General features: G+C 39.7%; 1 protein-coding gene across 2 annotated transcripts in view; it reads right to left on the reverse strand.

The window, feature by feature from the left end:
• tmem129 (transmembrane protein 129, E3 ubiquitin protein ligase) overlaps positions 1–23,475 on the reverse strand; it is a 149,911-nt gene that overhangs the window by 121,425 nt on the left and 5,011 nt on the right. Inside the window, exons 3-7 of one of the 2 annotated variants that reach the window (XR_011917829.1) lie at positions 22,583–22,840; positions 17,771–17,931; positions 11,858–12,017; positions 11,691–11,763; positions 10,270–10,642 (exon numbers count right to left, since the gene is read on the reverse strand). Coding sequence is in view for 1 of the 2 variants with exons in the window: in XM_072396263.1 (XP_072252364.1) it covers positions 10,461–10,642; positions 11,691–11,763; positions 11,858–12,017; positions 17,771–17,931; positions 22,583–22,840 (834 nt within the window). In the remaining variant the exon portion in view is untranslated. Of the gene's footprint in view, positions 1–9,814; positions 10,643–11,690; positions 11,764–11,857; positions 12,018–17,770; positions 17,932–22,582; positions 22,841–23,475 lie in introns of those variants that run through there. The other variant, XM_072396263.1, reaches the window with a different exon arrangement.

Genomic DNA, 23,475 nt, shown 5'->3' on the forward strand with positions numbered 1-23,475 from the left:
ATCCTTAACAGGAAAAAGAGGGCATTCAAGGATGGTGACAGAGAAGAGCTGAAGCGCGTACAGAAGGAACTCAAGGTCCAGCTGAGAGAGGCAAAGGAGGAATACAGAAGGAAGGTGGAGCAGCAGCTGCAGCGGAACAACATGAGGGAGGTCTGGGATGGCATGAAAACCATCTCAGGCTGCAAGAAGAAGGGCAGCAGCACAGACGAGGGGGATGCTGAGAGAGCAAACCAGCTAAACCTGTTTTTTAACAGATTTGATACTCCAGCTCCCACAGTCAGTGACTGCCCACTTCATACCCCCATCACATCCATCACCACGTCTATCATCACCTCAGACAGCAGAACACCCCCACCCGCCACATCCACAAACAGTTCAACCCCCCTCCCTCCAACAACAGACATTTCAACCCCCCTCCCCTTCACTATCATCAAGGAGCAGGTGAGCAGAGAGCTGAGGAGGCTGCGCCCAGGGAAAGCAGCAGGCCCGGACAAAGTGTGTCCAAGGATGCTCAAGGCCTGTTCTGCTGAACTGGGGGAGCCACTTCAGCATGTGTTCAACCTGAGCCTGCAGCTGGGGAGGGTCCCCCTGCTCTGGAAGACTTCATGTCTCATCCCTGTTCCGAAGATAAAACACCCCAGGGAGCCGGGTGACTTCAGACCAGTGGCACTAACATCACACATCATGAAGACTTTCAAACGACTGCTGCTCCATCTCCTCAGACCCCAGGTCCTCCACGCACAGGATCCACTGCAGTTTAGATACCAGGAGAAGGTGGGCGTGGAGGATGCCATCCTCTATCTGCTACACAGGGCTTACTCTCATCTGGACAAGGAGAGCGGTGCTGTGAGAATCATGTTCTTTGATTTCTCCAGCGCTTTCAACACAATCCAGCCCCTCCTGCTGAGAGTCAAGCTGACAGAGATGAGGCTGACCGGCCGAGGGTGGGAACGGGTGAATTTACAACACTGGTTGTGAATTCACTGGTGTGAATAAACACCAGTTTATGCATAAAAACTTCTACTATATGCTTTCGACGACGTAGCTATGACGTGGACCCCTCCACCGTAGCCTGACGTGCAAAAAACCTCCAAAAAACACCATAACGCCTTGCACGGAAGGTACCAAAAATATATGTAGTCAAAATTACATGTAGCCAAAATTATATATAGCCGTCACACAGGCACCAACAGCCACATAGTGTGTTGGTGGTTGAGTTGCTGCTCTTATTTGATTTTAGTGCTGTAAGCATAAAAGCGTTGAAGCGTCGAGCCTGGAACCCTCTTGCTGTGAGGTGACGGTGCTAATTCATCCTTAACAAAACATTGTTTTGCCAAAACAATGTCGGACTCCGTAGTTTTCTCTGGACCCCTGCCAAATCTGACCAGTGATGACATGTTTAGCCGCATGTCCTCATTCAATCGCTGGTTGTCTAGATGGTGTCCAGCAAACAACGTGGGCTACATAGATAATTGGCAATCTTTCTGGAGAAAACCTGGTCTGATGAGGAGAGACGGCATCCATCCCACTTTGGAAGGAGCTCTTCTCATTTCTAGAAATATGGACGAATTTATTAGTCATCCAAAAACATGACATCCCAGGGTTGAGACCAGGATGCAGAGTTGTAGTCTAACACACTTCTCTGCGGCTTCCCACCTGATGCTGCCCCCCCCTCAATCAAAAAACACAAAAGGAGCAAATCCTCTTGTGCAAAAAAAATTTAAAACAAAAACCTTAACTGAACAAAAACATCAAACTATTAAATGTGGTTTGCTGAATATTAGATCTCTCCCTTTGAAGTCTCTGTTAGTGAATGATTTGATTAGTGATCATCATATTGATATATTTTGTCTTACAGAAACCTGGCTGCAGCAGGAGGATCATGTTAGCATTAATGAATCAACTCCCTCTGACTATTTAAATGTTCATGTTCCTAGAACCACAGGCAGAGGAGGAGGAGTGGCAGCTATCTTCAGATCAGGGTTACTAATCAGTCCTAGACCCAAGATTAGTTTTAGCTCTTTTGAATCTCTGATTCTCAGTTTTTCCCACCCAAAGTGGAAATCACAAAAACCTCTTGTGTTTGTTGTTGTGTATCGTCCACCTGGCCCTTATTCTGAGTTTCTATCTGAATTCTCAGAGTTTTTATCCCAGTTAGTGCTGAGTACAGATAAAGTCATTGTAGTGGGTGACTTTGATATTCATGTAGATGTTGAAAATGACAGCCTAAATATTAACTTTAATTCTATATTAGACTCTATTGGATTTTCTCAAAGTGTTCACAGACCTACTCACTGCCTTAATCATACCCTTGACCTTGTGCTGACTTATGGCATTGAGAGTGAACAGTTAACAGTGTTCCCTCATAATCCTGTCTTGTCTGACCATTTTTTAATAACTTTTGAATTTACATTACTTGATTATACAGCTTCTGAGAAGAATTCTACATATAGAAGGTGTCTGTCAGAGAATGCTGTAACCAGATTTAAAGAGTTGATTTCATCATCCTTTTCTTCACTGCCATGTGCAGATATGACAGAGGACGGCTACCTAAATTTTACTCCAGTAGAACTTGACTCTCTTGTTGACAGCACTACAGCTTCAATGCGTACAACACTAGACAATGTTGCCCCTCTGAAAAGGAAGGTAATCAGTCAGAAGAGGTTGGCTCCTTGGTATAATTCACAGCTGCGTGCGTTAAAGCAGACGACAAGAAAGCTAGAGAGACAGTGGCGTTCCTCTAATTTAGAAGAGTCTCAATTAGTCTGGAAAGATAGTTTAATAACGTATAAGAAAGCACTTTGTAAAGCTAGAACTGCTTATTACTCATTATTGATAGAAGAGAATAAGAATAATCTCAGGTTTCTTTTCAGCACTGTTGCCAGGCTGACAAAGAGTCCGAGCTCTGTTGAGCCATGTATTCCTTTAACTCTCAGCAGTGATGATTTCATGAGATTCTTCATCAATAAAATTGTTTCTATCAGAGAGAAGATTAATGGAATCCTTCCCATTATTATCACTGATGTATCATCAAGTAGAGCAGCTTTAGAAGTATCTTTGGAACCTGAATTGTATTTAGACAGCTTCTGTCCAGTTGATCTTTCTGAGCTAACAACAGCAATAGTCTCTTCTAAACCATCAACTTGTATGTTAGACCCAATCCCAACCAGACTGTTCAAGGAGGTTTTCCCCTTAATTGACACTTCCATTTTGGATTTGATCAATCGGTCTTTGTTGATAGGATATGTACCTCAGACTTTTAAGGTTGCTGTAATTAAACCTTTACTTAAAAAACCTACTCTTGATTCAGAAGTGTTGGCTAATTATCGACCTATATCCAATCTCCCTTTTTTGTCCAAAGTTCTTGAAAAAATAGTTGCAGTTCAACTTTGTGATCATTTACATAGAAATAATCTGTTTGAAGAGTTTCAGTCAGGATTCAGAGTGCATCATAGCACAGAAACGGCACTGGTGAAAGTTACCAATGATCTCCTGTTAGCTTCTGATAGCGGACTTGTTTCTGTGCTTGTCCTGTTGGATCTCAGTGCTGCATTTGATACGATCGATCACAGCATTCTGTTACAGAGACTTGAACATGTTATTGGGATTAAAGGAACTGCATTAGGCTGGTTTAAGTCATATTTATCTGATAGATTCCAGTTTGTTCTTGTAAATGAAGAATCTTTCTCACACGTTGGAGTAAGTCATGGAGTTCCTCAGGGTTCTGTGCTTGGACCGATTCTTTTTACTTTATACATGCTTCCATTAGGTAACATTATCAGACAGCATAGCATAAATTTCCATTGTTATGCTGATGATACTCAGCTGTACTTATCTATGAAACCAGATGAAACCTACAGGTTGGTCAGACTACAAGCCTGTCTTAAAGACATAAAGAGCTGGATGACTCAGAACTGTCTGCTTTTAAATTCAGACAAAACTGAAGTTGTTCTCTTTGGACCTGAGCGCTTCAGGGAGAAATTGTCTAGTTATATAGTTACTCTAGATGGTATTTCCTTGGCTTCTAGTTCTACAGTGAGGAACCTTGGAGTTATTTTTGACCAGAATTTATCATTTGACGCACATATAAAACAGGTTTCTAGGACTGCCTTCTTTCACCTTCGTAATATTGCTAAAATCAGGAACATCCTGTCTCAGGGTGATGCAGAGAAACTAGTCCATGCATTTGTTACTTCAAGATTGGACTACTGTAATTCCTTATTATTGGGCTGTCCCACATATTCTCTGAAAAGCCTCCAGCTGATCCAAAATGCTGCAGCCAGAGTTCTGATGAGAACTAACAGGAGAGATCATGTTTCTCCAGTTTTAGCTTCTCTTCATTGGCTCCCTGTTAAATTCAGAATAGAATTTAAGATTCTTCTTCTCACTTATAAACTTCTTAATGACCGAGCTCCATCATATCTTAAAGATTTAATTGTAAGATATTTTCCTAACAGAGCACTTCGCTCCCAAACTGCAGGTTTACTTGTTGTTCCCAGAGTTTCTAAAAGTAGAATGGGAGGTAGAGCCTTCAGTTATCAGGCCCCTCTCTTGTGGAATAAGCTGCCAGTAAATGTCCGGGAAGCAGACACCCTTTCCACTTTTAAGATTAGGCTTAAAACTTTTCTTTTCGCTAAAGCTTATAGTTAGGGATGGCTCAGGTAATCCTGAAACATCCCATAGTTAAGCTGCTATAGGCTTAGACTGCTGGGGGACCTCATCTGTCACACCTTTCCTCACTTTGCTCTCTTTTTCCCCCTGATTAATTTCACAATTGATTTTATGTACATGTGACATTATTGTGATTATTAACCTATGTTTCCCTGTTCCAACAGATATCCTTTGAATGGCGTTATGGTGTTTTTCCCCCCTCTTTTCCCTCTTTTCTGTCTTCTCAAACCCCAGCTGGTCGAGGCGGATGGCCACCCTTCCTGAGTCTGGTTCTGCCAGAGGTTTCTTCCTGTTAAAAGGGAGTCGTTCCTTTCCACAGTTGCCACAGGCACGCTCAGGATGGGAGATTGGACTGAAGACACGTTTCGGTGCAATCTGTTGGTTTCCTTAGCTAGGATATAAATTTTTTGAATTGGCTCTATAAGAATTAATTGGATCATGATTACAATGAATTGAATTCCAATTGGCTTGAATTGGACTATATTACTTAAGTGCCTTGAGATGACAATTGTTGTAATCTGGCGCTATATAAATAAAATTGAATTGAATTGAATTGAATTAATCACCACACCACCGTGCAGCCCCACTTTGTAATTCATCATTTCTAAATAATTTAACATATTAAATAAATGAGCTAATAATACTCTACAAGTAATTTAAAAAAAAGTTTTTATAATCTAACAAGGAAATGTGACTTCTTATTGTTGTTCTTTCATTTTTTTTCAAGTTGGAAGTTATAGAATCTGATTTCCCAGTTGTTATTGAATGCACCATCAGTAGAGCAATATCAGCTTTTGCAAAAACTAGCATTAGTGAAATATTGTCCATATGATCAATAGTTTTTAAAGTTAGTCGCTATAAACTGAAACAGAACACAGAGGAATGGAATGGTGAAGACCAGAGCTTATGGAGCCGATATGTTATTGCGTATCGTCCACCTGGCCCTTATTCTGAGTTTCTGTCTGAATTCTCAGAGTTTTTATCACAGTTAGTGCTGAGTACAGATAAAGTCATTGTAGTGGGTGACTTTAATATTCATGTAGATGTTGAAAATGACAGCCTAAATATTAACTTTAATTCTATATTAGACTCTATTGGATTTTCTCAAAGTGTTCACAGACCTACTCACTGCCTTAATCATACCCTTGACCTTGTGCTGACTTATGGCATTGAGAGTGAACAGTTAACAGTGTTCCCTCATAACCCTGTCTTGTCTGACCATTTTTTAAATAACTTTTGAATTTACATTACTTGACTATACGGCTTCTGAGAAGAATTTTACATATAGAAGGTGTCTATCAGAGAATGCTGTAATCAGATTTAAAGAGTTGATTTCATCATCCTTTTCTTCACTGCCATGTGCAGATATGACAGAGGACGGCTACCTAAATTTTACTCCAGTAGAACTTGACTCTCTTGTTGACAGCACTATAGGTTCAATGCGTACAATACTGGACAATGGTGCCCCTCTGAAAAGGAAGGTAATCAGTCAGAAGAGGTTGGCTCCTTGGTATAATTCACAGCTGCGTGCCTTAAAGCAGACTGCAAGAAAGCTGGAGAGACAGTGGTGTTCCTCTAATTTAGAAAAGTCTCAATTAGTCTGGAAAGATAGTTTAAGAACGTATAAGAAAGCACTTCATAAAGCTAGAACTGCTTATTATTCATCATTGATAGAAGAGAATAAGAATAATCTCAGGTTTCTTTTCAGCACTGTTGCCAGGCTGACAAAGAGTCCGAGCTCTGATGAGCCATGTATTCCTTTAACTCTCAGCAGTGATAATTTCATGAGATTCTTTATCAATAAAATTGTTTCTATCAGAGAGAAGATTAATGGAATCCTTCCTACTATTATCACTGATGTATCATCAAGTAGAGCAACTTTAGAAGTATCTTTAGAACCTGATTTGTATTTAGACGGCTTCTGGCCAGTTGCTCTTTCTGAGCTAACAACAGCAATAGTCTCTTCTAAACCATCAACTTGTCTGTTAGACCCAATCCCAACCAGACTTTTCATGGTTTTCCCCTTAATTGACACTTCCATATTGGATTTGATCAATCGGTCTTTGTTGACAGGATATGTACCTCAGACTTTTAAGGTTGCTGTAATTAAACCTTTACTTAAAAAACCTACTCTTGATTCAGAAGTGTTGGCTAATTATCGACCTATATCCAATCTCCCTTTTTTGTCTAAAGTTCTTGAAAAATAGTTGCAGTTCAACTTTGTGATCATTTACATAGAAATAATCTGTTTGAAGAGTTTCAGTCAGGATTCAGAGTGCATCATAGCACAGAAACAGCACTGGTGAAAGTTACCAATGATCTCCTCTTAGCCTCTGATAGCGGACTTGTGTCTGTGCTTGTCCTGTTGGATCTCAGTGCTGCATTTCATACGATCGATCACAGCATTCTGTTACAGAGACTTGAACGTTATTGGGATTAAAGGAACTGCATTAGGCTGGTTTAAGTCATATTTATCTGATAGATTTCAGTTTGTTCTTCCTCACACATCAGAGTAAGTCATGGAGTTCCTCAGGGTTCTGTGCTTGGACCAATTCTTTTTACTTTATACATGCTTCCATTAGGTAACATTATTAGACAGCATGGCATAGATTTTCATTGTTATGCTGATGATACTCAGCTGTACTTATCTAAGAAACCAGATGAAACCAATAGGTTGGTCAGACTACAAGCCTGTCTTAAAGACATAAAGACCTGGATGACTCAGAACTGTCTGCTTTTAACTTCATCCCATAGTTAAGATGCTATAGGCTTACACTGCTGGGGTACCTCATCCGTCACACCTTTCCTCACTTTGCTCTCCTTTTCCCCCTGTTTAATTTCTCAAATGATTTTATGTACATGTGACATTATTGTGGTTATTAACTTGTGTTTCCCTGTTCCAACAGGTATCCTTTGAATGGTGTTATGGTGTTTCCCTCCCCTCTTTTCTGTCTTCTGAAACCCCAGCTGGTCGAGATGGATGGCCACCCTTCCTGAGTCTGGTTCTGCCAGAGGTTTCTTCCTGTTAAAAGGGAGTCGTTCCTTTCCACAGTCGCCACAGGCACGCTCAGGACGGGAGATTGGACTGAAGACAAGTTTCAGTGCAATCTGTTGGTTTTGAATTCCAATTGGCACGGTGGTGTGGTGGTTAGCACCGTCATCTCACAGCAAGAGGGTTGCAGGTTCGATCCCTGCCTGGGGCCTTTCTGTGTGGAGTCTGCATGTTCTCCCCGTGTATGCGTGAGTTCTCTCCGGGTACTCCTCCATCCAAATTCCTCCCACCATCCAAAAACATGCATGTTAGGTTAATTGGTGAATTGGTTGTTTGTCTCTATGTGGCCCTGTGATGGACTGGCAACCTGTCCAGGGTGTACCCTGCCTTTCGCCCGATGACTGCTGGGATAGGCTCCAGCCCACCCGCTACCCGATTGACGGTATAGAAGATGGATGAATTCCAATTGGCTTTAATTGGACTTTATTATTTAAGTGCCTTGAGATGACAATTGTTGTAACCTGGTGCTATATAAATAAATTGAATTTAAAAATTGAATATGTGACGGAGGAATTATGACAGGAGTTCTAAGTGGGGTTATTAACCAACCAGCATGAGGGATCAACAGCTACCAGCTGTCCATGGTCCAACTTGATGAGGGACATTGAAGAGTTTGACAAACTGCCAGTCAGGAATTTTTCTGTCAGTTTGGTGTGTGGTCTGAGCTCTCTGGTTATTTATTTACTGTACTGTACTGTACAGTTTTCCAACTGTAACAAAATGCTCCAGGGGTTATTAAGTACTTCAGATCTGAAAAGTGGAGGAGTGGGACAGAGTGAAGTCCAGGGGGTTACTGCACACTCTAAAATAATTCACTTGAATAGGGTAGGGGCGTAGATTGATGGAAGAAAAGAGAAGCTGCTGTATTGTCTGTAATTTTGACTAAAACATGTCACAGACACTTCATTGAGACCAAAATAAATTGTGTCAGCTGGTGAAATACAAGGACAGGATACATCTTCTTTAAAGTTACAATTACCCAGAAGCTTATGAATACTTGTACAGTGGCTGGGACAAAGGTCTGCTGATTCCCAAGCCAGTGTTGTGCTAATTCTCTGCTGTTTCTGCTGATCCCCTGCACACTTCAGTTATGGAAACGTGTATCTATTCGTTTTAAATGAGAAGATTTTACCAAACATTTGACCTGAGCCATAAATCAGTCAGTTAAGGATATCATTGAGATTATTTTAGGGCCATTTGCAGATTTATAAGAACTTTATTTCGCTATGCTTTCCTTTTGCATTGCAGAACTTTTAAATCCTCAGGCGGAAAAGTGCTCTCCGAGCTCTAGAACAGAGTCATGGACATTTTGACCCATGTAGAATACAGCTCTAAACAAGGCTGGAATCTCACTCTGTTTTTTCTGAGTTATTAAATATGTACTTTCCATTCATGTCTCTGAGTGGAAACAACGTCAAAACTTATCATTAAAATGATTGCATACTGTTGTTATAGAAACAAACAAACAAACAAACAAATCACATAACTATAGTATGTGTGTAAGCATTTTCAAATCAGATTTCAACATCAGTGTACCTGCTCTAAAATCACGCTAACAATTGATTATATCTCAGTATAACCAACTATGATAAAAGGTGTTCACTTTATGGATTCAGTAGCGGGTTGGGTTAGAAAGATGCTGATGTATTTGGACACTACTTAAATACATTGATACATTGTTCATAATTGTGGGGTGTTTGTTCAGAGTCACATGTTGCAAAAACAAATGGCAGCAGGATACTTACATGAACAATGTGATGCTTTTCCCAAGAACATGTTGTAATTGACAGAAAAATTCACAGCCACAGTGTGATTCACATCAATGTCATCTCAAGGCACTTCAAAGAGACGGTCCAATTCAAGCCAATTACAATCCAATTTGTTACAATCCAGATCATCATGATCCAATCAAATCAAATTAATTCAATTTCAAACTGGTCCAATTGCACAAAACCAATAGAAAAAAAAAACTAGCCTAGCTAAGGAAACCAATACATTGCAAATTACTGGCAATGTTTGAGGAAAATTCTCAAGAATCAGAAAGGATATACGTTAAGTTGCAAAAATGATTAGCACAATTTATTGAAATTTATTGAACAAAAATTACCAGATAAAAAAAAATTCAACAATGATGTCAAAACCATTCAAATGTGAGTTATATAAAAATAGGGCTATTATGACTCACTGATACTAATGATTGTATTACAGATGTCAGGCCTTGGAGATCTTTTGTTTGTTGGATCAGTTAATCTGGTTTTACTTTTCTCTTATTAATGCAATAGAATTGTTCTTTTTGTACTCTTTTGCAGTGTTAAGGGTTACAGATTCCTTCACCTCTTTACACTCTGACTTTCCTTGATTAATTTACCCAAAAGAGACTAAACACACAATTAAACAAATGACAGATCAATTTGAGTGATAGCATAATGCACTTTTTTGTTTTTAAATATTTCTGTAGATATAGAAGTATTGTTACAGTGAGTTTTATTGTAGGCTACTGGGAAATTGTGATATCATGACAGCTCAAACTCCAAAAAAAAGTTTACCAAATGTTTCTACTTTTCTACAAACTTTTTTCTCCTTACTGAAAGAAGACAAAAAGCACATTCATAACAAGATTCTGTCAAGTAGCTTGTCCATTCACATTGCAGTGGGTTTATTGGTGAATGTGGCATAAAATACCCCTCCACATTATTTTGAGAGGAAAAGGTCATTCTGGATCTGGTTTTGTGTCTTGTCACCGGACCACACAGATGTCTAATATGCAGAATTTGGCTCTACAGGTGGGGCAGGGGACTCTGCTGGATAACCAGGTCTCTGGTCTTTGCTGGTCTTGGCGACTAGCAAACCATCGACCCAGACACGTCAGACACCACATGGGTCTGCAAAAACACTGCTGACACTCCGACTCATCAGCTCCTGAAACACAAATCAGTTGGACAGACAGGCATCATATTAATGAAGACACACTCACAATGTGCACACATAGTCGTGTATCCATGACATTACGTAGACTTCCACTGAATTCCTGAAACCCTCATCTCAAATTTTTACATGTTCACTACAAGGATTGGGGTGTCCTGATTCAAGGGATGTGCATTTCAAGTAAAAATTTAATTCAAATTTCATAGAATCCCCAGGGGAATTGTTCAACATTTCTTTTTGTTTATTCAGCTTTTTTTTTTAAGTCCCCCTCCAGCAAATTCTTGTTTTTTTCTGACAGTCCTAATGAATAAGTGGTTTTCTCAACCAGGCTTGGTAACCAACACGGATGTATAAGACCTTCCCTAAGAAAGACGTCTTTACTTTGTGATATCAGATAGTCACTTTGATGCTGTTGGGGCAGGGTTATTTCTGACAGAAAGTCTGGCATTTGACAGAAGTTTTATAAAGTGAAGTTGTAGGAAATTTTACTTTCCTGCTTCCTCAAAACTAAATGCTGATGGCACAAACATCTTAACAGTGCCAATAATACAACACATTTACAGTATTCTGTCTTACCAGACCTGCAGATTGTTAATAACCTAAGAGTTAATTTGTTATGAACAGGAGAATAAATTTATATACTTCCATACTACCCAAACTAGCGTGGGGCTAACTAAAACAAAACTAATTTGCAGTCCGTAATAGTTGTTACAATATGCTTTGAAGCATTGAAGATATAGCAGAGAGATCCAAACAGCTGAGGACAGCACATTGGAACTCTGGTAAAAAACTGCTGCAGGATTCGGAGGGACACTCCAAAAATAAGGGTAAATCTATCAAATGGGACCAAACTACATCCTTTAACCATAAGTACTAGATCATGTCCTTAATGTTAACCTGAATGCAAATGTACTCTAGTCTTAAAAGACTTCCACATTAAAATGTATTTGTTTTATGTATGAGACTTGTTCTTTGTCCACAAAAGAAAAATCTATCCCTCCATAGTGAGTAATACATAAACCACATACACGCACACTCTTACCTGCAGTCTGGCAGAGTCTGACGAGCTTTGTGCCTGCTGGAACTTGCATGCAGCCGATACAGGGCTCCACCTCCTGAGGATGTAGCGAACACATGTTTTTGACTTACTGTAAACTTTGGTTGAAAAGGATAATGCCACGAAGTTTCTAGTTTATAATGGCAGTTTACCTGTCCACTTGGCAATGTGTATGGCTGATTGAACTCCACCTGAGCTCTGAATGTTTCCAGGAAGAGCTCACTGACAGTTTGATGGATCACAACATTGGGAGAAACTCTGATGGGAGCTCGGAGCTTCTCCCGAAGATCTGCATAATCTGTCGAGTTAAGCCTGAAAACAGTAGAAAAGGTTATTTTTCTGTTTGTTATTTTGTTTTTTCAGATACTGGTCTCCACCATTTGAAACTGACACGCACACACACATAAATACATTATAAGCAGAAAACAAGCCAAACACATGTGTATTTATGCCCACTTTGCGTCTCAAATGGTCATAAATCATGCATCATAAGAATCATGTCTCTTGTAAGAACACAGAGAGCATGATTATCTGCATCTAAGGATTCCTATGTGCACTGGTCTTCTTTGGTAAAAACAAAAGGCTTCTCAATGGCATATATACAGTTATATGAAAATGATAGTTCAGCTTCTTTCAATTCTAAGGTTTTATATATCAGGAAATTATGAAAATCATTTGGTCTTCGCCAGGTTGTAAGTTAAGGTAGACACAACAACACCTGACTGAATTAAAACCAAGGCAAATGCAGAAGGAGTGTGTCTTAAAAAACATTCCTGTGGTTTTGCCCCCTGATGTGTGCTCACCATTGTCATAAACTCCTTTAATAAATGGATATTTGCACTCTATGTAAGTTATTGTTAAAAATTCTGTCGTTAAAAAAATAAAAATCCAGGTTAGACGTCAAAATGTTGTTATATTCTAGTGGAAAGCAGAAGCCAACAATATTTCTCCTTATGATGTCCTGTGATTTTTGACACGGGTTCTGTTTCCTTATTTAAAAATACCTGTAAAATGGTGGCAACATTAAATTCACCTGGCTCAGCAAGAAAAAAGGTTAAGAAGAAGGATATTTAAAAAGATACATTGTTTTACAAAATGAATGGCAGCTACATGGGCCATTGCACATACATTTAACTGAGGAAGCCATTTACAGTAAGATCTAGTTTAAAATGTCTTAAAGATGTAAAAACCTGAATGACTCAGAACTTTGTACTTTGTACTTGAGCGCTTCAGGGAAAAACTATCTGGCTATATAGTTAATCTAGATGGCTTCTAGTACTACAGTGAGGAACCTTGGAGTTATTTTTGACCAGGATCTGTCCAAACTCACATATAAAAAAAGGTTTCTAGTATTGCCTGCTTTCACCTTCAGAATATTGACAAAATTAGGAACATCCTGTCTCTGATGCAGAAAAACTGGGACATGCATTTGTTACTTCAGGAATGGACTACTGTAATTCTTTATTATTGGGCTGTCCAACAAATTCTCTGTAAAGCCTCTAGCTGATCCAAAATACTAAAGCCAGAGTTCTGCTGTTCTCATATTTCTCCAGTTTTAGCTTTCTTTCATTTATCCCTGTTAATTCAGAATAGAATTTAAAATACTTCTCCTCAAGTATAAAGCTCTTAATGACCAAGCTCCATCATATCTTAAAGATCTCAACAGAACACTTCGCTCTCATATTGCAGGGTTACTTGTGGTTCCTAGGGTTAGAGTTAGGGAAAGGGTTGGGGGCAAAGACCTCTCAGTGGAACCAGCTGCCATAAATGTCCAGGAAACAGACACCCTCTCTAACTTTAAGATTGGGATTAAAACTTTTCTTTTTGACAAAGCTTATAGATGGCTCAGGTGATCCTGAAACATCCCATAGCTAAGTTGCTGGGGGGCCTCCTATGTCACACCTTTCCTCACTTTGATCTCTTCTCCCTTTTATTTCCTCACATGACATTATCTACGTTTGGCATTATTGCCATTGACTTGTGTTTCTCTTTCTCAACAGGTATCCTTTGAATGGTGTTTGTTGTCCCTCTTTTCTGTCCTCTCAAACCCCAGCTCGTCGAGGTGGTTGGCCACCCTTCCTAGTTATGGTTCTGCCAGTTTCGGTGCAAATTTGTTGGTTTCCTTTGCAAGGAAACTGTTTTCAAACTGGCTTTGTATGTATAAATTGGACTATTTTTTATTTAATTAACTGGCTTTGACTGGATTATGATTACAAAGAATTGGACCCTAATTGGCTTGAATTGGACTGTATCATTGAAGTGCCTTGAGATGAGATGACATTTATTGTGATTTGGCGGTATATAAATAAAGTGAATTGAATTTAATTAAAATGAGTAGATGCATAAAACTATATCATCTGAGATAATGTAGGATTTTTAGACACTAAGTGGGGAAAGATTTTTGCAGCCTTGAGGCCCAAATCTTTTTTGAGAGTTGGTGCAGCTTACTGCCTCATCATGACTGATCAAGGCTGTTCTAAACAAACAGGGATCAGCACTGCTTCCTGCTCCCAAGTTGTGTACGCATCTCTGTGACAAACTTGTACAGTATTCATTTATATGGGGCAGCTGTGGTTCAGGAGGAAGAGCAGCAGTCTGCTGATCAGAAGGTCCTGTCCAAAACACTGAAACCCACATTGCCTACCAATGTGTCCATCGGTGTGCGAATGTGTGTGTGACAGAAAAAAAGCACTGTGTAACCTGTAACACTGTATAGACTAAGATGTGCTGTATGAGTGTGTATGTGAATGGGTGAATGTGGTTTGTAGTGTAAAAGCGCTTTGAGTGGTCAGCTAGACCAGAAAAGTACTATGTAAGTATTTACATTTATCTATCAGGCCAGTCATAACATGTAATGTTTGTAAGTGCAGTAAAAAAAACCTGCCTATGGGACAGGGTTTCTTTCACCTACGTAACGCTGTCAAAATCAGAAAGATTTAGTCTCATAGCGATGCAAACTCATTCATGGTTTAATTAAGATTGCTGCAATATCTTAGCAATATCTAAAGTCCTTGTAGAAAAAGAAAAAAAGATTAATCTCGCTTCTTTTTGTCAGTAACTTCTGACTGTCAGATTCAGAGCCTCTGTAATCGGTATATATGGTAAATGTGTTCCTGCAAGCAAAATGTGAATCGTGTCACTGCACTCTTAAGTAAATTTCATGTGTGTTGTGTTCACATTAATGCTGAGTTGAGCTGGTGTTGACAAAAACATGTGACTACTGAAGAGCCATTTGACACAGGACTAAATGCTGATTAAACACTTCCAGGTTTTACTTAAAAGCCAGATGTCGATGAGAGTAAGTGTGCTGTTTGACAAGCATACAAGGACCTAAATTATGTTGCTGTAGACCAGGAGTCGGCAACCTTTAACACTCAAAGAGCCATTTGGACACGGTTTCCACGGAAAAGAAAACAATGGGAGCCGCAAATACTTTTTGACATCTAAAATGAAGATATTGATTTTTTACTTTTTTATGCTTTGTATAAACAACTATAGTGTATCTATGAAGTGCTACAGATAAAATGACATTTTATTTATGTAATGAACACATTTTGAACTCTTAAAAAAAAAATCATTAAATTAAAAAAACATGTCTCTTTCTCACCACAAATTAGATATACTGGTAAACCACTCTCGTCAGAGATAAATGCAAATGAATCTGACCAGGCATCATTAAATGTTCTGTTTTCTTCAGATATTTTTCTTTTCTTATATTTCTCCATACCTGGCCTACCTGGGGTTGAAAGCGTTTTGGCAGGATTATATCAGCTTTCGGCGACTATGACGCATATTTTGAGAGATGAAAAATATTGAAAATAATAAAATATAATTTCATTTTAATATTTCAAGATCACAATAATATTCCAATTTAGAACTACAATAATAAAAAATAAATAACACAAATAAAATACACTTCAATTTGATACTTTTTCATTTATTTCCCAAGCCACGCAGAGCCGCAACAGAAGGATGAAAGAGCCACATGCTGCTCCGGAGCCACGGGTTGCCGACCCTTGCTGTAGACATAGGCTGCTGTGGGTTGATGCACTGAGCACCTCTCCTCTCCTCTACTTTTTTTTTTAAACTCTCAATTTAAGTACTTGGTAGTATCACTTATGTTAACTTTGTGTTTTTGGTTTTCGGGTATCTCTAGCATGATGTCTCTGTCCTGTCCCCAACCGGTCCGACAGATGACCACCCTCTTTGAGTCCAATTCTGCTGGAAGTTCCTTCCTGTTAAAGGTTGTAAGATTCAGTTTGAGTCAATCCCTGCCCAAACCCTGTGCATGCTCAGAATGGAGGAGGGATAAAATCAACTTGAAGATTTGATCCTTTCAAGTTTCTTTATCTGGGCATCACGCTTGTCAGATGCTGAAAACTAAGGCAGTTTTTTTTTTTAGGAAAGACCAGCTATGTAGACATGAAGGACCTGCCACTTCCCCAGTATGATGTTATAATATTGTAGGCCTTTACACATGTTATATTTTCTGGATTTATTTTGCCTTTGTGTTGACCTGAAAGGCCCTTTGAGGGACAAGCATTGCAAATTAGCTTAGGCTGCCAATGCTATGGTGTACAGTCTGTGGCGATTCTGGGGGGTGGCCACCCGAAGTCTGATATGTAGTTGCTCAAGTTCGTCAACACAAGAAACAACAGAAATGCTGTCAATCAATGATGACAGCCGATGAGCTGATTTAGGGTCAGTTTTACATTTCTAACTAACATAGTAATGGTCATATTGAGGCTGTGAGAGCCGATTTTCACTCAGTGGACGTTTGGCCAATGGCCATGCACCTGCATCTGCATGCTGCTGCTGGTCCGGTGAATCAGGAGGATGGCTACAGACAGCGTCATCTGCTGTCGGATAAAAACAGATAAAATCTGTCGATTGTGAGGTATGGTAATTTAATGTTTGGTTATGTTGTAGTTCCCTCTGAATGTGTAGGTAAATTTTATGTAGCACAAAGAAGCAGCTAAAAGACGAACTACACTGCACTAGCTAGCTTAGCAGCCCTGCCCTGATCCCAATTTGTAATTTGGTGCTATCCCCAAATTTAAAATGAAATGCATTTTATAAACTGTGTCGGGCCGAGTGGAGTATTCCAACTGCTACACCAAAAAATCTCTCTCTTTTTCATAGCACAGTATTGGCAGGTATGAGTTAAGCATTTAACATTAGTATTTTTTTTTAATTGTTATTTGGATACAGCCACGAAATATAAAACGTTGACTGAGGGTGTTTCTGCAGATGTGTGTGTTAAATATAACTGTTGTTATATTTTTGACCAACCAGTGTGTGAAATATAGTGTGACAGTCTAGATTTAAGTAGCTATAACACAAGAACAAGCTGTAGTTTATTTATTTGCTCTGTGATTTAAGGGCTGTTTAAAAGCTTTTTTCTCTTGGAGATAAAGGACTTGTTTGTATCAATTAGCTCATTTTCACAGTTCACATATTTTTAGACGATTAAATAGGCAGATGCAGAGTAAATTGCATTCAAATGCCACAAATGTTTGAGATTCAATACGTGTTAACTGTGTTATTAAAAGTGATTTGTAGATACTATAAATAGATATAATTTAGGCAATTTCTTCAAAGTGAATTCACTGACTGGTTGATATATAGTTTGTGATTGAATGACATTTCCCCTAGGGAAATTAGGGGAATATGGAGAGAAGCAGAAATATTGAGAGTTTCTCCCTCAAAAAAAGACAACAGTTAGAGCCAGCCTCAGCTACTACCAGCAGCAAACACAAAACATAAATACACAAAAACACGTATGGCGGTCGGCGGTCGTGGTCGGCTGTTATATGGCATTAAACTTCGCCATGGCCACCCCATACTAGCTATGTGTCCCATCTTGGCCACCCCAGTGAAAATGTCCTAGATACACCACTGTGTACAGTATATTTTAATGCTAAACACTAGTCTTTACACAATAAACAATAGAAGAGACCAAACTAAACAAAACTGTCAACATCATGCACATTCAAAACACATTAGACAGGGATTGAAACTAACTGTGTCGATGCAAACGTATATGCATGCACTCACACACATACCTGATATTGAATGCTCTGATAGCAGGGTTGATGCAGCTCACTCTCAGGGTCAGGAGCTCTATGGGGGAGGCTGAATCAGGACTAAGTTCATGCTGTCTGGAATCTGTCACGGTCACATGACATTCACTCTGTAATACAATGTACATGTGGTAGGTGGTCACCTAAAAGCAGAAAAAGACAGGAAGACAAGGATGAAAGTAAGGAAAAAATGTTTTACTGTCATAATTAAAATGCACATTTAAACCAACCTGATGAATGTAGCATATTGGAAAATGTTCAGTGTGGGACTTTTTCTTTTTTATAATAAATTAAGTCCGCATGGAGAAGCTCTGTTAGTTCACAAAACACAAGGCCCATAAATCATTCCCCACAGATAATGCCTCATCCAGCCTTTAAATAGTATATACTGTAAAGACATAGTGATACACAGAATTTACATTACTTGACTATACGGCTTCTGAGAAGAATTTTACATAGAAAAGGTGTCTATCAGAGAATGCTGTAACCAGTTTTAAAGAGTTAATTTCATCATCCTTTTCTTCACTGCCATGTGCAGATATGACAGAGGACGGCTACCTAAATTTTACTCCAGTAGAACTTGACTCTCTTGTTGACAGCACTATAGTGACAATGCGTACAACACTGGACAATGTTGCCCCTCTGAAAAGGAAGGTAATCAGTCAGAAGAGGTTGGCTCATTGGTATAATTCTCAGCTGCATGCTTTAAAGCAGACTGCAAGAAAGCTGGAGAGACAGTGGTGTTCCTCTAATTTAGAAGAGTCTCAATTAGTCTGGACTGATAATAATGTATAAGAAAGCCCTTCGTAAAGCTATAGCTGCTTATTATTTATCATTGATAGAAGAGAATAAGAATAATCCCAGGTTTCTTTTCAGCACTGTTGCCCGGCTGACAAAGAGTTCGAGCTCTGTTGACTCTGTTGATTCCTTTAACTCTCAGCAGAGATGATTTCATGAGATTCTTTATCAATAAAATTGTTTCTATCAGAGAGAAGATTGACGGAATCCTTCCCACTATTATCACTGATGTATCATCAAGTGCAGCAGCTTTAGAAGTATCTTTAGAACCTGATTTGTATTTAGACGGCTTCTGCCCAGTTGATCTCTCTGAGCTAACAACAGCAATAGTCTCTTCTAAACCATCAACTTGTATTGTGGACCCAATCCCAACCAGACTGTTTAAGGAGGTTTTCTCCTTAATTGACACTTCGATATTGGATTTGATATCTTCGTTGACAGGATATGTACCGCAGACTTTTAAGGTTGCTGTATTTAAACCTTTACTTAAAAAAACTACTTTTGATTCAGAAGTGTTGGCTAATTATCGACCTATATCCAATCTCCCTTTTTTGTCTAAAGTTCTTGAAAAAATAGCTCAACTTTGTGATCGTTTACATAGAAATAATCTGTTTGAAGAGTTTCAGTCAGGATTCAGAGTGCATCATAGCACAGAAACAGCACTGGTGAAAGTTACCAATGATCTCCTCTTAGCCTCTGATAGCGGACTTGTGTCTGTGCTTGTCCTGTTGGATCTCAGTGCTGCATTTTATACGATCGATCACAGCATTCTGTTACAGAGACTTGAACATGTTATTGGATTAAAGGAACTGCATTAGGCTGGTTTAAGTCATATTTATCTGATAGATTTCAGTTTGTTCTTGTAAATGAAGAATCTTCCTCACACATATCATTGAGATTATTTTAGGACCATTTGAAGATTAATTTGAACCATGAAGTTGTACAGTGGCTGGGACCAAGGTCCAAGGTTGAATAAAGGTATAAATTAAAGTAATACAAGATAAGTTTGTGAACCTTAAAGTTATGTGCCTCTGATACATTTTGAAGTACAGCAACCTTCACAACCTGCAACCAAAAAGATACTATATTGAGCTAAGGTGGAGTACAAGAAAAAGGTAGAGAGACCGCTGCAGAACAATAACACCTGGGAGATGTGGAGGGGGGTGATGACCATCACTGGGTACAAACTGAAAAACTCTCAGTCTGTGGAAGGTGGTGTGGACAGAGCTAATACCTTCAACCAATATTACAACAGGTCAGTGTGGCTTTTTCCACCTCTGCTGCTGCTCCCTCCACTTCCACCAGCTGCTCCCTCCATACTGCCTCCTCTGCCTAGCTGCAACTCAACCTCTGCCGTGACTCCCATCGCTAGGTCTTCTCTGACCAGCTGTATCTCCACCTCAGCAGCAGTTCCCACCACCAGGCCTACTCTGCCCAGCTGCACCTACATCTCTGCAGTGGCTCTCGACCCGAGGCCTCCTCGGACCAGCTGTACCTCCGTCTCTGTAGCGGCTCCTAACAACAGGCCTCCTCGAACCAGCTGGACCTCCACCTCTGCGGCTGATCCTTTGAAAATACCATCTCACAGTAATTGCACCCCCATCCCAATCTCTGTGACTGACGCCAACATCACTTCTGCCACCATCCGTCCACTACAACCTCAGCAGCTCCCCCTCTCTTTAACTATAGAGGAGGTGAGAGCTGAGCTCAGGAGACTTCGGTCAGGGAAGGCTGTAGGCCCAGATGGAGTGTGTCCAAGGCTTCTGAAGGACTGTGCAGGACAGCTAGCAGTCTCTTTCCAAAAAAAAAAGTCTAAGTCTTAAGAGTTCGGCGACCAGTATGAGCTGAATGACTACAGACCGTTCGCTTTGACATCTCACATAATGAAGACCTTGGAGTGGCTCCTTGTTCGTCGCAAGAGACTGCAGGTTGCTGAGGATCCTGACCCCCTCCAGTTTGCCTATCAGAAACACATAGGAGTGGAACACACGATTCTGTACATGCTGCACTGGGCATATACTTATTTAGATATGCCTGGTTCATATGTGAGAGTCGTGTTCTTTGACTTCTCCAGTACCTTCAACACCACACGGCCTCACACAATGAGAGGCAAGCTTCTAAGTATGGGGGTGGCCTCCTCCCTGACATACTTGGATTACAGACTATTTGACTGCCAGACCACAGTATGTCAGAATGGGGAGATGTGTTTCTGGAACACTGAAATACAGTATTCGGGTTCCACAGGGTACTGTTTTAGCTCCTTTTCTTTTCACCCTCTTGGTACCCTGTTAGTACTGGATGATAAACTGGAGTGGTCTGCCAACACAGATACAGTGTACAGGAAGGGACAGAGCCGTCTCTTCCTCCTGAGATGACTCACATCCTTCAATGTCTGCAGTGATATGCTGTGCATGTTTTATCACACTGTCATTGAGAGTGCACTGTTCTATGCTGTTGTCTGCTGGCAGAGAGTGGGACTACAGACAAAAACTGTAGGCGCCTGGACAAACTGGTGAAGATGGCCAGTTCTGTGATAGGCAGGGAGCTGGACCCTCTCAGTGGTAGAGCAGCAGATGAGGTGGAAGTTATATTCCATGATGTGAACAGTAAACACCCCCTGCATTGAGAGGCTGCCCTGGAGCAGTCTGAGGCTGAGATACTGCAGTTTAAAACTTTGGTTTCCAGATCTACTGTTTTGCTTTACAATGCCATGCAACACACCAGCAACTAAATAAAAATATACTTTCACCATAATAAACAGTAAAAGAAAAATTGCACAGAACCCAACAAAACACTGTGGCCAATGCGGCAGCGAGAGAGACAAGACAACACTTTGAGAACAAGTGAGGAAGAAGAGGTAAAACGTAGCAGCTAAACATGGGACAAGAATAACCATCACATTGGATTCTACTACCGAAGAGAGCTGAGTGAAAAAACAGGATAACGGACAAATGCAGAGTTAGCTTCATTGTTGCTATCAGTAAGTAATATCTGTTTGGCTCTCTGGTTCTGTCCTGTTTGCTTTGCTTGGTTCTATCGATGAACATGTTGATGTGCAGCTTTATTCATGAAAATTCATGAAAAGAATACGATCAAGAGAATTTCTCCCTGTGCTCTGTGTAGGCTGTAAATCAGAGGAGATTGAAGCTGTGGTTAATTCCTGTAATAAAGCTAATGGAATATGTTTTTCTACTGCAGACATTTACTGTAGTGTTCTGTATCATGACTAACAGGAAATACACAACATTTCAATAGCAACATGTTCATCCCTGTCATCAAAGATTGAAACATAAGTCTTAACCTTATCGTTATCATCTCTGTCTCAAAGATGAAGCGTCAGTAGCTCCTCAGTTCTTTCAGACCAACATGGAAATAGATTCCATCAAAATGTTCCTCCAAAAATATTCTCTGCTGTCTTAAATGCATGACACTGTAATATACTGTATATACAGGGTAAATAATGTTGCATATGTACTGATTTCACATATACACCACATTCAAATGCTTCAAAAACGTAAATCAGAAAAAGCTAAATGTATTACAGATAAACCAGAACATTTTGAAGTTTTTCCTTTTTACATACAGTATATCATATTGTATCAGAGTATGCTATCTTCTTCTTATGGGATCCTGTTATATTACCCAAACCAATTTGTCTTTTGTCAGCCTGTAAAGCATGTCAACAAATTCACATGTTGAGCTGTGCATGTAGAAAGGTTCAGATGGAGGTTTGTTACATGACAGCGGCATTACACCCTACATCTGTAATGGGAACCTAAGAGAAAAGATTATCTAATAATGCTTTATTGGAAAAAAGTGCTGCTGTACAGTCTCTGTGTTATTTTCACCAAAGACATTTCATTAAGCCCTCAGGAAATTGGATCTGCTTGAGAAAATGGGGCAGAACATCAAATTGTCATCTGTGTCCTGTGCATACATTTGTAGCACAAGCACATTCTCTCTTTTGTTTTAAGCAATAAAGGCTTTTACACTTACCTTTAATACCCAGCTGTCAGTAACAATAACTCTGGCTCCAGGCACCCCTGTTGCAAATTTGTCTATTCGTCTGAACTCTGTGTTGATGCTGGTTGCTACGGAACCCCAGCTGGAGTGAGGAGGCTGTACATGGGACTGCAGGGCCTTGCTGATTGGGTGATTGTGCCAGTGACAACAGGACCAATAAAAAACCAGCATCCAGCTGGCCAGCTGGAGGCAGAGGGAAAGAAGGAGAAAAGCTCTCCAACCGTCACTTCCCTGGTGAAACACAGAGCAAAAAAGGTGAGATTTTTATCACTTTTAATTAATAATGTCAACCAGCTTAACCTGGAAAAGGATATGTTAATATTTCACATGTAATTTGACAATTACATGGAAAATATAAGGCATTATATGATAAGCTTCTCACTTTTGTTTCCACAAAATTATGGTATGATTATTAGAACGAAAAGTTACAGTAACTCTTTTAAGAGAGCAGATGTATTTATTACCATTTACCCCTTCTTGTGTAATACCATGAATACTTAAATAAATCCATTGCACTGGCCTGGTTATTGCATTGTTTGTGTTCTGTTCATTTGTTTTAGTCTTAGTCAAAATCAAACACAGAATCTTTAGAAAAGATGGTTCCACAGCAGAGGAGAAATTGTACATCTGGGTTACACACTTATTGACGTCATTCTCAGTAATAACCCGGACAGATACTGCACTGGTGTCTGTTGCAATGACTTCAGTGACCACTGCTTCACTGCTTGTATTCGGAATGGAAGCATAATGAAACAGCCTTCCATTATCACCAAGAGACGTCTGGTCAAAAAGTTTAATGATCAAGCCTTTCTCTGTGATTTAGCTGAGGTCAGCTGGGACAGACAGCCTGATCCCTGATATAAATA

The sequence above is a fragment of the Leuresthes tenuis genome, unplaced genomic scaffold, assembly GCF_036924035.1.
Source record: "Leuresthes tenuis unplaced genomic scaffold, fLeuTen1.0.hap1 SCAF_11, whole genome shotgun sequence".
NCBI classification, from domain to species: Eukaryota; Metazoa; Chordata; class Actinopteri; order Atheriniformes; family Atherinopsidae; genus Leuresthes; species Leuresthes tenuis.